We start from the raw sequence: 14,848 nt of genomic DNA on the forward strand, positions 1-14,848 counted from the left end.
AACCTCAATATTCCATCCAAACCCGGCTCGGGTGTGAAATTTATGGTTTTGAGGGGTTTTGTTGTTAACTCAGTTTCCCTGGGTCTTCCCTGTTGTAGTTTTGTGTCTTATTTTGAAATAAATATTTACACATTACCATAGTGACCAGAGAGCACTAAGGGGCAGAGAGGAGGGTGTTACTCTCAATGTTGTCGGTGCATTTCAGGAGGACGTTGCTAATAAAGTTACACAATTACAAACAGAATTTATTATTATATTTAAAAAAAATACCACAGTTTATGTTTTGGTCGTATCATTTTATTTTGTTGCATTTATCCACAACACCTAAAGGCCGGTGGTGAAAATATTGTCTGACATTAAACCGTCCGTGGCACAAAAAAGTTTGGGGACGGCTGGGCTGCATATATAAACCTTTAACTTTGAGCCTTTTAGCTGATATCCAGCCTCTAACGCTGACAGCCTCTAACTATCTCCTCAAAGACTCACACATGGACTCGTCTCCATATTTGTCCTGCTGGATCTCAGTCCTGCATTTAGTTCATGTTAATGAAGAATGATGCAAACAGGCTTCTGTGATAGAGCTGGTACTTTTTAAACTTTACAGGTCAAAGTCTGGGTCACGGTCTTATCGTCAGCGCTGAATGAGGTTACTGAGATCCATCCATAAGGTTATGCTTCAATATTGCCCAGACTGCTGGGGGGCTTCTTATAATGCACTCACCACCTCAACCAACTCTGCTGTCTTTTGCTCTCCCTGCATTTATGTGTTATTAATAACTATTGAATATCATTAACTTTGCGTTTTTGGTCTCCTGTAGTTTGTGCTTTGTCACTGCTATTCTTACACCTCCTCGTACTGGTATCATCGGCTCCTGGGCTAAATCAACAATGTGTGTTATTATTATTTTGTTTGTTGTCTCCCTATGATCTTTTCTAAGTGTGCTCGAGGCGGCTTCCTGTTAAAAGGGTGTTTTATTCTCCCTCATGTTGCTAATAGGAGAACAGTTGGCCTTCTCTCTATAGAGTGAGTCCAAGGGTTTTTATCTTGAAATAGAATCTGCTTTGAATGGATCAGTGCTGTATAAATAATAAATAAAGAATGAACTTGAAAAAAACAAATCTAATTCTGCACGTGTTTTTCAGACCACCATACAAATGAACACACATTTTAATTTCACTTACATGAAGAATTTATGTCGTTCAAAAATGAAATAAATAAACCATGAAGTAAAATAAAAAATAAACTAACAAATTCTCAACTTTCTAAACAATTTTTTGTTGTAAATGATGATCTAATATAAAATAAACTGAACTTCATTCTACACCTGATTTAACTCACACTGCTGTGTTCTTGTTTCATTATGCAATGGCAGTATCCCTTTGTTAACTGTGCAGAGTCTAATCTGACTGGGAAATTATACTTATTGTTTTGTAATTGTAATCTAACAAACAATAAGGTCTCCATTTTTGGATTTACCAGATTTAATCTGACCAACAATGTTGGGATTTTGCCCAGCTTTTGTGTTTGAACTCCTTCCCCTCCACAGTTGCTTTTCAAAAATTATTTTCTATAAATTCAAACTGCTCAAGAATATCTACCAAGAAGCTCTTTAACATCCAAATGATGCCAGTGATACATATACTCCAATAGCCACTCTATTTCTTGTTCATTACCTTACTTTAAAGGGATCCCAGTCCATATGTGCACCAGTCTCCAGCACCAGTGTATGTTTATGAAGTCTTTTTGCAACCCCATGTAATCTAAAACAAGACATTTGATGTATTTTGCTCTGTGTGGAGTAAATACTGAGTAATCTCTCAGTTTTTAGTTCAATACTTCACAACCTCCAGTTATTTTAACCATCTTTAGGGCTAACTCGCTATAATCTCTATATTCATGCTGTATAAAGACAGGTGTGCTCTTACTTCAAAAAGCCGCAGGATGTTGGCCACCATGATCGACACAGAGCTGGCTGATGCTCCGATCACTCCCACCACCCTCTCCGGCTTTCGGATGATGGGCGGCTCGCCATTGGAGCAGCGAATGTCGGATGTGTCTTTCTGGATAAGAGCCTGAACAAAGGTGAGTGACTGTTCCAGAGCGTAGGTGTCTCTGGAGCAGGTGTCCAGGATCCGGGCCCCAAGTGTGATATTTGGCAGCAGCTCAGGGTCGCTGTTAATCTGGTCCAGAGCGTACAGCATGGCCTCCATGCGGTGGATCCCCTTTTCCTTCTTTAGCTCCCCACAATTTACACCATGGGGTCCGCGGGCATGGATGGGGAACAGCCCGCCCAGAGTGATGTCACCTGGTATCTTTATGGAGTGGGGGTGGAAGTGCTGGTGAGAAGCGCTCACCTGGACCACCTGTCCACCAGTCCAGAGGCAGAGAGATAGCAGGAGGCGGGGCCACAGATGATATTGGTAGAAAGTGCAGAAGAAGACATGAAGGTAATGAAGATGACGATGATGGCGGAGGGGGAGAGAGGATAGGGCAGGGCCTGATGATGTCATACTGAGGTGATGTTCAGAACTGAGCTTTCATCCTGCTGTGGAAACCTAAGGAGACAAGAAACAGTCAGTGGTGTCAGTAACTCCACTACGACTCAAAGATTGTCCTGGTTTTTGTGAAGAAAATAAGACCTGGGTTGATCTAATATAGCCTGAAAATGATCAGAACTGTTGCATAATAATCATAACTCATTAGACTGGTTCTCTGTGTAGGCATACAGAGGCAATATTTCACTACATTAGGAAAAAATGTGTCTAGTTCAGAGTCAGAAGAATCAGCTTGTGTGGGTTTGATAATGGCCAACAGGATGGCGTGAACTTTATTTCAGCTCCATGATGGAAATTAACAAAATGAAATAAATTTGATACAATTTGTGTTTGCTGTGCTATCACATATCACCACAAAAATGTGATAAGCAAAATACAAACAGAAACTGGCACAGGTCCTCAAATGGCTGCTTCATTAAACGGTCAGAGCCAAACTCTGCGAGGCTGTGAAAGGACAAGCGCACAGTTTAGCTTTTAGGGGCATTTTGAGGCTACAGTCAAACCCACAGTTGCTTCACACACTCAGTTCGCCAGATTTATTACTTCCTCTTTGATGATCACAGCAGTTTTCAGCTGTGCTAACATTTTAAAGAGATAAACTTTATTAGCAATCACAGTTCCAGTGGAACAGAGGAAAAGCTGGCTCTGTTCTTCTTCTTCCACCTGCTCTCTTTTGGGGTCACCACAGCAGATCATCTACCTCCACTGCACCCTCTAAACCATCCCCTCAACACTCTGCATGTCCTCTTTCACTGCATCCATGAATCTTCTCTGTGCTCCTCCTTTTCCCCTGCCCGGCAGCTTCATATTCAGCATCCTTTATCCAATATATCTGCTCCTCTGCACACGTCCAAACCTTCTCAACCTCATGTCTCTAACTTTGCCTCCAAACCGCTGAGCTGTCTTTTGCACCTTGCACCACCTCTTATCCTTTTGTCAGTGTCACGGTCTCCAAACCTCCGTTAGAAATAATAAACTATCTAATGATGAATGACTCCAATAATCACTGCCATTTAACACACTACTAATCAAATTAAAGTTGAATCAGATAAAATGCTCCAAATCTCTAAGCTCTACTGTACTCTTTATTTTTTGCTCCTTCAGCAGTTTGACACATCGTACGTGGCAGATGAAAGCACCAGAGAAGACCAAAGATAAGCTTAATTGCATGTTTCAAACTCACCATAAAAAAAAGAAAAACCGCTTTTTACACAAATTAAACAAAAGTGCGAGCCATGTTAACGAGACTCCAGCTTCACTCAGATCTTTTCCTCCTCCTTCCTTCTTGATTTTCCCAGAGGAACACTTCCTGATTAGATTAGCAGTCTAGTAATGATCAGATGATGTATTCTCACTAAGCACTCCCTGGTAAAGCATTATCTCTATATTCATGGAAAAATTTTGTTTCCTAGTACTGAAAAAAAATGCAGACTTAACCTTTTTTACTTTTGAGTGAAAGTCAGAAACTTATGTCTGTGCTGAATTTAATTAAGGATGTTGGATCCATCAGCAGCTCAGTTTGTTCTTGAAGTAGAAAGTCAGTTTGATATGTGTCATATTTTAATCTTAAATTTAGATTTTATTAACAGGATCATCCAGTGAGCCTGGTGGTTACTGAAGAGCAGCGAGAGCCTGTTATCAGTGAGCCGGAGGGGCTTTCAACAGAATGAGTCTTCAAAGAGGAAGATGGAAGTCCTGAAAAAATGATCTGCAGCGTGTGAGGCAAGAAGCATCTCTCAGCTCAACATCCTCCAAAAATTCAATATTATTGAAAAAAGCAATCTAAAGTTTAACAGTAATAGAGCGACCATCAGAACATAGACATTAATCACTTTCATGTATCTATTTATTGATCAGTTAAGTCACAAATATATTGATCAGATGAGTTCAGCTCATTGAATGTTTACACAGCCAAATGCGTGCTGCACATCACATTCACTCCTCTCCGGAGGTTAATCAGTTATCTGGGTTTAAAAGAAAAATAACCCTCACAGTTGACCATTACATAAAAGCAGCTTGTTTTCCGTGTTCGCCTGATAGTCCTGCTGTATCGTGGACTGGTTTCATTCACTGGTTCTGCTGGAATCATTTTCTCTGACTGGTTTTCCTTCACCGGGTTCTGCACTCACCGCAGCGGGATCCCTCTCCTCGCGGTCCGAGCTCAGTCCCGAACCCGCTCCGCCTGCAGGTCCGCAGACAGCCGCCGCTCCTCTCCGGTAAACTCTCCGCTGGTCCCGGCGACTGAGTCAAACTCCGGTTCGCCTCCTGCTGCTCCTCCAATCAGCGGACTGAATATCCCGTCTGTCTCTCCACCTGCCTGTCTGTCTGTCTAATTAAAACATGCACACTAACGCTCGGCGTGCACTGGTTTTACCATCCTTATGAGGACTGGGCTGAGGACTTCCCTGCAGCGCGAGGACCACGTTTTGCTCGCTGCTGTTTGAAGGTTTCCGCAAATCAGGTTGAATCATGTTAATGAGGGTCTTTGCGAGCACACAACGAGAAAGTAGGTGTGTGTGTTCCGTGAACATGTTTTTACTTTATTATTAGCTTTTTAATTTAGCCCAGTGATTATTTTAGAGTCGATCTCTGAAGGTCAGGTGTGACAAAAAGTACAATTTTACTTATATAGGACATTTCAAGGTAAATATAAAATGCTTCACAACCAAAAAGTTACCTATAAACAAGTTTAAAAGAATGATATTGAGTAATTTTTTATAAACAGACTGAATCCACCGATCTCAGGCTGAGAGATGGGGGTGATTCACCGTCCATACGGAGCTCTACAACTAAAAACCAGATTCTTAAAGTGGACTCTGAAGCTAATGAGGAGGTTTTACGAAGACAAATGAACAATGAACAACAGCAATCCAGGGGTGATGAAATAAAAGCATTAATGACAAAACATTAACATTTTTAAGTGAGTGAACATCTGTAGTGAAAGCCGAGGTTTCTGAAAAGGACCTGCAGTTTCCTTTAGCTTAGGCACAAATCTGTGCTGAAGGACTTCTGTTTGGTCTTCACTAAGCTGGAGAAACCAGTAACCACCCTACTTTTAATAAAGCATAGGCATATCCAATTTCTGTAACTCAGAAACATCTCTGGGCAGCAGTTATAAGAAATGCCCTGAAAAGTGCCCAAAATGTACCAAGCTGACCCTTTGTTTACCGACAGCCACCACTGCTGGCTTCCGTCACTTCTGAGTGTTTACCTGCTCAGGTGTCGGACAGGTGTTCAGTGTTTACCTCCTGATGTTTAAACCCACTTTGATCTTCCTGTGTGTAGTGATAACAACATCTGTTGCTAGGGAACATCTGCCTGTAAATATTCAGTGTCAAAAACAATAATAATAACAAAAAAGTTCGGAATGACAAAAACTTCTTTGAAATTATTTCAGTTTATTTCTGCAGCTGCCAATCATGTCAGCAGAAGTGCATCATGGGAGATGGTGTTTATTTATTAGTTGCCCTTTCTCTCCTTACTTCTGTGTGGAAAATCCACACACTGAAGAAGCTTTTTTCAGCTGCTCCCTTATTCACAACAGCACAGCAGGCAGCTCGACATGTTTTAATTTGCTAGATTTGTATTTATGTCAGATGTCCTACCTGAAGTAACCCCAACAGGCTTTGTGTGTGGACCCTCCCATGAGAAAAGACAGACTGTATATAAAAGATGGACACCGGGCATTGCTGTTAGCGTCTGGATTTTGAAGCCATAACCACGAGTGCCTCCAGAATTTTTTTCATATGGGGGCCACTAAAAATATTGAGATGGCGCACCAAAAACAGAACAGTGCAGGGACACAACGAAGGAAGGGACGACGGGAAATCGTGAAGGCATGACAAAAGAATTGTATACAGTTAATTCAAAATGATACACAATATTTCAACTCACTGTGAAGTGTCTTCCTGTCTCTTGTGCTCATGTTTAAAATAATAACCAAGACTGGACAGTCTTGTAAATTTTGGGGGGCGGCCAGTGGCCCCCCTGGCCCCCCTTGGTGGCGACCCTGGCCATAACATTTGTCCAAAAATGGCTGGATCTGAAAGGTGCTTCATCAATGAAGTTCATTATTTTAATTGTTGCTGTCACAATAATAAAAGAAAAGAATAAATCCATTTCATGTCAAAAAACTTTATCTTAATTGCCCCTCAGGGATAAATAAAGTTTTTTTGACTTTGACTTGACCTAAATGAAATTTAAACTCAACAGGTGAAAATTCCAGACACGATTTCTACAAGCAGTCATGAAGCTCTCCATTGTGGCTTGATGCTTATAGTCATCAGTCAGTAAGAAGCTTTAACACATCAATCCTCTTGTTTTCCATCAGTGAAAAGCGAGGACATCCCGAAGCTCGCCGCTGTATTTCTACCCCACCCCTTAATTAAGCGACCCTTAGGCACTCTAAACAGAATCACACTCATCATGGACTGAGAAGGTGGACTGGAAACGAGCCAGTGTTTCTGCCTATTTCCAGCAGAAGAAAAGCTTGAACACAACAGTAATGTGTGTTGCACCTGAGGGTAAGACAAGATCGTCTCAGTAGAAACAACAGAAACAATGTTTTAATAAACGAAATGAATCCAGATGTTTCTGTAGTGCTAATCTCCCTCTATAAATATTGACATATCTAAATATGAAGAATATGCAAGCAAGAGGGCCACCCTCTAACCTCTGCTCTTCTGCAGAGCAGCTTCTCTAAACGCAGAAGTATTCAGCATCTGCTCGGGAAAGTCAGGGATGAACGGCGCAGACAGGAGGAGCCACTGACTGATAACCAGTTCTGTGTCTCCACCTGCTGGACTCAAACTGAACTTTATTTAAACAGGAACCTCCTGTGTGAACACAGCAGTGTCATTAAATCCACACAAGACAAATGCTCAATCAGCCTCTTCTTACTGGACAGTTTCCCAATAATCAGCTGCTTGTGTCTTTTGGCTCAGCAGCTGATTGGTCAGTGTCCATTCGAGGCCGTTTGCTGTGCGCCATTTCTGATTGATCGGCATCTCTGAAGCCTTCGGGGGTGATCTGGTATTGCACCATGGTTTCTACGTGACATGGAGACTTAAAGATGGTCGCCAGACGCCGCGACCCTTCCCACTGTAGGAGGAGCCTGATTGTAGGGGCGTGGCCCCAACACTCCCCAAGGGCAGGGACAATGTGCGATTGGCCGTCCCGGATCCGGGTCGTCATCTGGTTGGTGATTACCACTGCAATGTTATGGTTTATTGCCATGGTGATTAGCTGCTGGCCGACGCCATTAAGGAGGTGTGTCCTTTGTGAAAGCTCGTCAAAGAGCAGGCGGAAAGGAAATGCCACACTGTCGATCACCAGGAGGCGGATCTTTGGATGCTGGGACAGGAAGTCAGGAAGTAGATGGAGCTCAGCTAGCAGCTCCACATAGTCATGGCAACGCACCTGAGTGAGGCGAGATAGAGAGCCAATCAGAATTTTAGAAGTTTGCAGATGCATAGTGACATCACTGCATACATCACTTAGTAGACATTACCAAGAAGATGTTGGACAGGATGGTCTCCACGGTGAAGGTCTCCATGGCGGCTCGTTGCTCATCGTCCTCAGCCAATAAGGAGCAGTGTCTAACGGCGGCTGCTGCGATGTCGGTGACCCTCTGAAGCAGGAAGCTGCCCACTGTGTCAATAAACATCACCTGACCTTCGACCCCCCCGAAGCACTGAGGCACCTGAACATCCACCGCCAGCTGCAGACTGAAAGGGCGACATCATCACTCACTTTACTGATCCACATCACGGTGACTAATTTTCCTCGACTGTTTTCCTCACGCCATCATCACAGCTCCAAAACATCTGTAAGGTTATAGATGATGGTGTGTGTGTGTGTGTGTGTGTGTGTGTGTGTGTGTGTGTGTGTGTGTGTATTTCTTACCACAGCTGCGTTTTTCCGATTCCCGGAACTCCACAGACTTCCGTTATTTTCCCGACAGGGATTCCTCCTCCGAGACATTCGTCTAGCTGAGAGGAGAATGTCACGATGCTCCTTAACTCCTCCTCCTTCTGCAGGAGCTCCAGAGCGGTCAGAGATGCTGAGATGTCACCACTTCCGCCTCCTCCACCTTTCACAGCCTTCAGCACCTCCACAGCCTCCTCTTCGCTCAGGCCGGTCTCTGAAATGAAACTCCGATAAATCTCACGTACTTGTTTTCTTCCAAAGGCTCAGCTGTGTTTCACATAAAAAGCAGCCTGATGTTTATTGTGATGAAGAACGTGACTCAGTTCAGTGTCAGTGTTTTGAGCACCTTCCTGTCCATAAGTCTGCATTTCAGCAGAATATAAAAGGTAAACAAACAAACAGCTTTCAGCCATCCCTGCTCCTTATTACAAACGGTCTTCTCAGAGGCTATGAGAAAACCATGAGTTACCAGGACGCTGTGAACCTGTTTTAGCTGTGATTTTTACTGCTGCAGGGCTTTAAAAGACAGACGAGCTAAAATGTGACACATTTTGACCGGAGTTTTTGGGAACTGTGGGGGGAAATGGAGCGGTACCTTTGCTAAGCTTGTCCGGTTTGAAGTCCAATAGGTCCGCGGTGAGCTGGAAACCAGCACTACCCAGTTTCAGCCTCACAGCCTGGCTCAGAGGCAAACTGGACACCGGTCTCTGCATCTCCGCTGCTAAACGCTAACAGCTTCAAAGCAACCCGCCGTCACCGGCGTGCGTTTCACACGCGAAAACAAAAACTTACATCCGGATTGAATTTCAAAATAAGAGCCGTTTGACTTCCTTCAGCTGTTAATGATCTCTTGTTTCACTTTTTGAAAAAATAAATAAATCTAATATTGGTCCTGAATTTGGGATCCTCCTGTTTGCAGCATTTCTCGCCAGGTTTCCTGAAGGTTCGATGACTGAGTGCAGAACATGGTTCCTGGGATTTATTAAACTGAAAAAACAAGGTGGAAGAAATACAGCTTAGATTAAAGTTTGTAGAGAAAAACATTGCAGGATTTTTAGACTCATGAACCGCCAATGTCCTAAAGATGGAGCTGCGCTAGAATTCAACATCATATTGTTTTTAAGAAATATTTTACAAAGTCGAGAAATGATTTTTCAGACTCTTTATTTAAGTAAATATCATAATCTACAGAAGTAACAGTACATGAAGTTCAGCATGTGAAAATACTTTATAACTAATTATTCAGAATCATATCCATGGCACTAATGAATCAGACATACTAGTCCATTAATGTGTATACCACTTTAATGTTGTAATTGAGAAGTTTTTCATTATTTCTGTACTGCCAGGCAGCGATGGCTATAATAATACAGCAGAACGTAGTAGTAAAATAACAGGTAATACCTAAAGCTTTAATAAAAATGCTATGGAGTTTAAGGTACATTTTGCCCACCTCCCCCAGCTTTGACATCATTTTACACAATAAATAAATAAATAAATAAATAAATAAATAAATAAATAAATATGATTAAAAAATTGTTTCAACAAATAAACTGCTGGGGAAAGACAAAATTTTTTCCTTTATGAAAGAAGATTATACAACGCCCACCTAATGTTTTATTTTGAAGGCATAACCGGAAGTCAACTGTCAGCTGATCTTTGTTAGTGCGACGCTCTGTTTCGTCAATCACATGCGACGGTTTGCGCACGTGAAACGTAACTGTGACAGAAGTTCGTCAAAGAAACCTAAAGTAAGCATTTATTGTGAGTTTTAAGTGTTTTAGTTTGAAAAAGTCTGCACGCGGAAGTTATTCTGGGTCCAGTTTTGCTGCTCTCGCGATTATCTCTTCAGTCTGAGTCACGTGCAAACACGTTTTGTTTTATAGAGATGGAGAGAAGAGAGGAAGACGAGGACACGAAGGCGCTTGCTCAGACTGAAGATGAAGAAGAACAAGACGAGGAGGAGAAGCGGGAAGATGGTGATTTTGATGATGATGAGGAGGAGGAGGGAGCTGCTGCAGACAGAAGAGATGATGAGGATAAAGATGTTGGTGACAAAGACGCTGTTGAGGTAAAAGAGAAGAAGAAGAAGGTAAAGAACGTATTTCAGGACAGGAAGTGCGTCCCTGGAATCATCTACCTGGGTCATATTCCTCCGAGGTTCCGCCCCAAACAGCTGAGGAACCTGCTATCAGTGTACGGAGAGATCGGACGCATATTTCTACAGCCTGAAGGTACAAGTACTACCAGAATACACACAGATATTACTACCACAGTATAACACAGACAGTATGTGGTGCAGATATACTCATTCGATACACACACAACACTAACGAATGAACGAAAACAAACTGTACCTGGATCAGTAATCTAGAGTACCAGCTCTCTGTGCTTTCTGGGTGTTTCTGGGAGTGATGGAATTTAAAAAAAATGAAACAAGGGTCACTGTTTCATTTTTCACAGTTTATGTCCATCCATCTATGCATTTTCTTCCGCTTATCCGGGGTCGGGTTGCAGGGGCAGCAGCCCGAGCTGAGAAGCCCAGATCTCCCTCTCCCCAGCCATCTCCTCCAGCTTATCCGGGGGAACACCAAGGCGTTCCCAGGCCAGCCGAGAGATATAATCTCTCCAGCGTGTCCTGGGTCTGCCCTGGGGCCTCCGTCCGGTGGGACATGCCTGGAAGACCTCGCCCAGGGGGCATCCTTGTCAGATGCCCAAACCACCTCAACTGGCTCCTTTCAGTGTGGAGGAGCAGCGGCTCTACTCTGAGCCCCTCCCGAATGGCCGAACTTCTCACCCTATCTCTAAGGGAGAGACCAGCCACCCTTCGGAGGAAACTCATTTCCGCCGCTTGTATTCGCGATCTCGTTCTTTCGGTTTATGTCCTGAAAAAAAAAATACACAATTAAAAGCTTCTCCTGGATATAAAAATTCCAGAGGGTCCAGTCCAAAAATGCCTTTTTTTGATTAACCTACAGACAGGCAGTGCTCTGAACTCTCAGACTTAAACCTTGTGTGGATGCCTTTTGTTATGGAGCGATACTAAATGTTTAAAGCAGAATTTTTCAGCGAGTGTCTGCATTCTGCTTGTTTTTTGGTTCTGTTTCCCCTCGAGGGGTTATTTTATACGAAATAAAACACTCCACGAAACGCACTCGAGCTGTAATTTTACAGTCAATGGTTTTATATCACATGTGGGCAGGAGTCAGCCTTCAGAACATCTCACTTCAGCCCACAACATCCTAAAAGGAAAACAGAACTCCTCCTCCAGAAATCAATAAGAGGCAGCGTTAAGCCAAGATGTCCCGAACTGCAACGGGTCTGTACTGCTCTATAACTCGACTCCAGATTTACCGCTGACCTGATCATCCCAACAAAAGATCTTTAACTAACAAAGATGTTAGGGCCTTGGGAGGCTTACTGAAATAAAAATAAATAGAGGAAATATCCTTACTTCTAGTCTGTTTGGTGACATCTTTATTAAACATTATTTAAACTCTTAATGGATGTATTTATTGAGACCTTGGATGTCTATAAGACTGAGTCAGCTGCTTTCAAAAAGGTTTGTTTTTATTGAAATATAGGAAACATAACATGTTTAAAATTTTTACGATAAATATTCTAAATTTATCACCAAAAAAGTTTAAGGGACCTAATCTGTGTTGAGAAAATGTACACTCAAAGATCAAATGAGTGACAAATTAAAAAACCTGAATCAGTGGGTCTGATGTGGAGTTGGAGAACGTGGCTACCAGTTTTGTGGGTCCACCTGTCCTGTTGGGGGACAGGTAAAGTTCTGAGAGGCTAACCTGATCCTGTGATGGTACGTTTCAGCCATGTTAAACACTTGATCTCACACGTCAGCGCCACTGCATGAACAGCAAGTGAGGAAAAGTGAAGCTTTCACCATAGCCCCTCAGATATTTATCACCTGTTAATGTTCGATGCGCTCATCTTGCAGACAGACAGGTGAGGAAACGGAAGAAGAAGGCTGGGCTGCGGAGGTGTGACTTCACAGAAGGATGGGTGGAGTTCAGAGATAAACGTGTGGCTAAGAAAGTGGCGGCGTCGCTCCACAACACGCCGATGGGAACCAGGAAACGCCAGCGCTTCTCCTCTGACCTGTGGTGCATGAAGGTAGGTCTCTTCTTCCCTATTAATGCACACCGGTTACGCTGAAAATGCAGACAGACAGTTGTTTAATGTCATCATAGTGTCAAATAATTTGTCCCTACTGCTTACCTGTGTCCGCAGTACCTGCACAGGTTCCAGTGGATTCACCTGAGTGAGCGGCTGGCCTACGAGCAGACGGTCCTAAACCAGAGGCTCAGGACTGAAGTTTCACAGGCGAAGAGAGAAACAAACTTCTACCTGAACAACGTGGAGAAGAGCGCTCACCTGGACAAGCTGAGAAAGAAGAGGCAGAGAGACGGAGAGCAGGTAAATGCTGAAGCACGAGCTGAAGCGACGAATGTTAGCCCTGCTCAGGCAGAGACGCACGTTCGCTCTAAAACTGTTTGTCATCGTCAGGTGGAAGAGAAGACGTGGGACTTCACTCAGCGCCAGACGGAGGAGGAGATCCAGATGAAGAAGAAGAGGAAGAAGGACTCTGTTTTGCAGAAGCACCTGGACAAGGCCCGCCTCATGGAGCAGAAGAGCCAATCGAATGTCTCGCTTCTGACCAAAATTTTCAACTCCAAACCGTCACAATGACAACAGAGAGATGCTTCATGAACTCCTGGACCAATGTTTCCATAGAAAGTGTAGATTCCTTTCCCCAACCAATCAAAGGCCAGTTTTGGCAGGGGAGGGGGCGGAGCAAAGGGAGTGGAGGAGAGCCAATATGGAGGAGTCATTCCACTTCCTTTTCAGCTCATTGTATAGAAATTGTTGTGATTAACTTACAGGTACAGAAGAGGGCGCCCAGTGAAGCTAATGGCAGTGCCGCTAACATGTCTGAGCTGAAATACACAACACTTATATTTAGATTTTATTAAAGCAAAGTTGAGTTTGCTCATAAGATGCTAGCATTCTGCTAAAACATGCTGATTGGTCTGTCACCTCGAAGCACGTTTCCCAGTGATGACTCCCAACAGGCGTTACAAGCTTAGTTTAACCAGAGCAGGAAGTTTCCATGTGTGGATCCGGGCTGCTGACAGAAATTCTCTGATACTCACTTCAGCAGAATGTGGTACTGCGAGGTCTCTTAAACCTTCAGAAAGATATTTGACTGCAGTCGAAGATCCACAGGGCCTCATATGGTACACGCTACCCTGTGAGTGTCCACTGAGAGTCTGGAGTGGGAGTTCTGGATTATATTAAAATATTTTTGGAAAGATTCAATATTTTTTCTTCACGTGTTATTTTATGTTAATGTTTGTGCGCTGTTCCAGCGATGCAGTGTTGGTGAGCAGACATTTCTGCCTGGGTATCTTTTCGGGATCAGCTCACATGTCATCAGGCTTGAGGACAGAAGCTGGGGTCATTTCTGAGAGAAGAAAATCACTGGGGACAAATTCTGTGGGCTGGATCTGCTGATCACTGGAGAATTACTATTCAAAGGTCTTGAGCCACTCCTGGTTTCTTGATATTTTGTTAGGAAATTGGGAAACAGTTTGAATAAACTCATGGGTTCATGAGCATGAAATTCGATATTTGATATGACGCCTTTATTTTTTCACCACAGCCTTCAGGAATAGTTCTCCAAAGTTGTTCTTTGGATGTCGGCTGCCTTTTGTTCTCTGTGACGATGATCCCACACTGCTTCAGTGATGATGAGGTGTGGGCTCTGGGGAGGCCGATCCATGACTGATTGTGTTTTTATATGCAGCTTTTACTGCATTGGCAGTATGTTTGCAATCACTGTCATGTTCAAAAATGAAGTTGTTGCTAATTAGACCCCACAGATGGTATTTTATGTATCAAAAGATGTTGATACTCTTCTGCATTCATAATTCCATCAGTTTTGACAAAATCTCCAATAACACTGAAGTCCAAACCCACATGATGACAGAGGCCGTTTTATAGATGGCTGCAGACACTCACTCTCTCCTGACCACCTCCATACGTATTGATGACTACTTAAACCAAACTGTACAACCTGAGGCAGGATTTTTGAGTCATGTTCCTTTGTAGCCACCCTTCCACTGATACCATTTGTGATGAGGCTTCAGTGATGAGTGGATCAACTCAAAGACCAGACATGTGTCAGGGCTTTTTTCCCTGTTTCTTAAAGGACATTACTCCACGTGTCCAGTTACTCTCCACATTATGTCAAGATATGGACATAACAGCGAATCAGCTTGCTGGTCTAACAGTCATGTTTGGTCATTTTTTATAGATTGAAAAGCAATGAACGAACAAA

The 14,848-nt window shown here is 43.1% G+C and overlaps 3 protein-coding genes across 5 annotated transcripts in view; 1 reads left to right on the forward strand and 2 right to left on the reverse strand.

The window, feature by feature from the left end:
• grm6a (glutamate receptor, metabotropic 6a) overlaps nucleotides 1–4,938 on the reverse strand; it is a 28,386-nt gene extending 23,448 nt beyond the window's left edge. Inside the window, exons 1-2 of one of the 2 annotated variants that reach the window (XM_086278851.1) lie at nucleotides 4,686–4,938; nucleotides 1,927–2,556 (exon numbers count right to left, since the gene is read on the reverse strand). In XM_086278851.1, coding sequence (XP_086134977.1) covers nucleotides 1,927–2,511 — 585 coding nt within the window. In that variant the 5' untranslated portion in view covers nucleotides 2,512–2,556; nucleotides 4,686–4,938. The remainder of the gene's footprint in view (nucleotides 1–1,926; nucleotides 2,557–4,685) is intronic. The other variant, XM_086278852.1, reaches the window with a different exon arrangement.
• A 1,008-nt stretch (nucleotides 4,939–5,946) lies between these two features.
• On the reverse strand, nucleotides 5,947–9,283 carry rad51c (RAD51 paralog C). The gene is made up of 4 exons (XM_086277540.1): nucleotides 9,080–9,283; nucleotides 8,461–8,698; nucleotides 8,066–8,282; nucleotides 5,947–7,974 (listed from the first exon to the last, which is right to left on the reverse strand). Exons 1-4 carry the CDS (start codon nucleotides 9,195–9,197, stop codon nucleotides 7,474–7,476), a joined length of 1,074 nt encoding a protein of 357 aa, XP_086133666.1. The 5' UTR covers nucleotides 9,198–9,283; the 3' UTR covers nucleotides 5,947–7,473.
• Nucleotides 8,853–13,827, forward strand: abt1 (activator of basal transcription 1). 2 transcript variants are annotated; one of them, XM_086277542.1, is made up of 5 exons: nucleotides 8,853–8,870; nucleotides 10,371–10,718; nucleotides 12,446–12,621; nucleotides 12,739–12,924; nucleotides 13,015–13,827. In XM_086277542.1, exons 2-5 carry the CDS (start codon nucleotides 10,373–10,375, stop codon nucleotides 13,195–13,197), a joined length of 891 nt encoding a protein of 296 aa, XP_086133668.1. In that variant the 5' UTR covers nucleotides 8,853–8,870; nucleotides 10,371–10,372; the 3' UTR covers nucleotides 13,198–13,827. The 2 variants fall into 2 exon arrangements, with proteins under 2 accessions (XP_086133668.1, XP_086133667.1); XM_086277541.1 differs by lacking the exon at nucleotides 8,853–8,870 and adding an exon at nucleotides 10,169–10,235.
• Nucleotides 13,828–14,848: the final 1,021 nt, after the last annotated feature.

The sequence above is a fragment of the Aulonocara sp. 'chitande type north' Nkhata Bay genome, linkage group LG20 (genome assembly GCF_057382095.1).
Source record: "Aulonocara sp. 'chitande type north' Nkhata Bay isolate Kocher_YH1m ecotype deep benthic linkage group LG20, A_spYH_male_GT1.1, whole genome shotgun sequence".
NCBI lineage: Eukaryota > Metazoa > Chordata > Actinopteri > Cichliformes > Cichlidae > Aulonocara > Aulonocara sp. 'chitande type north' Nkhata Bay.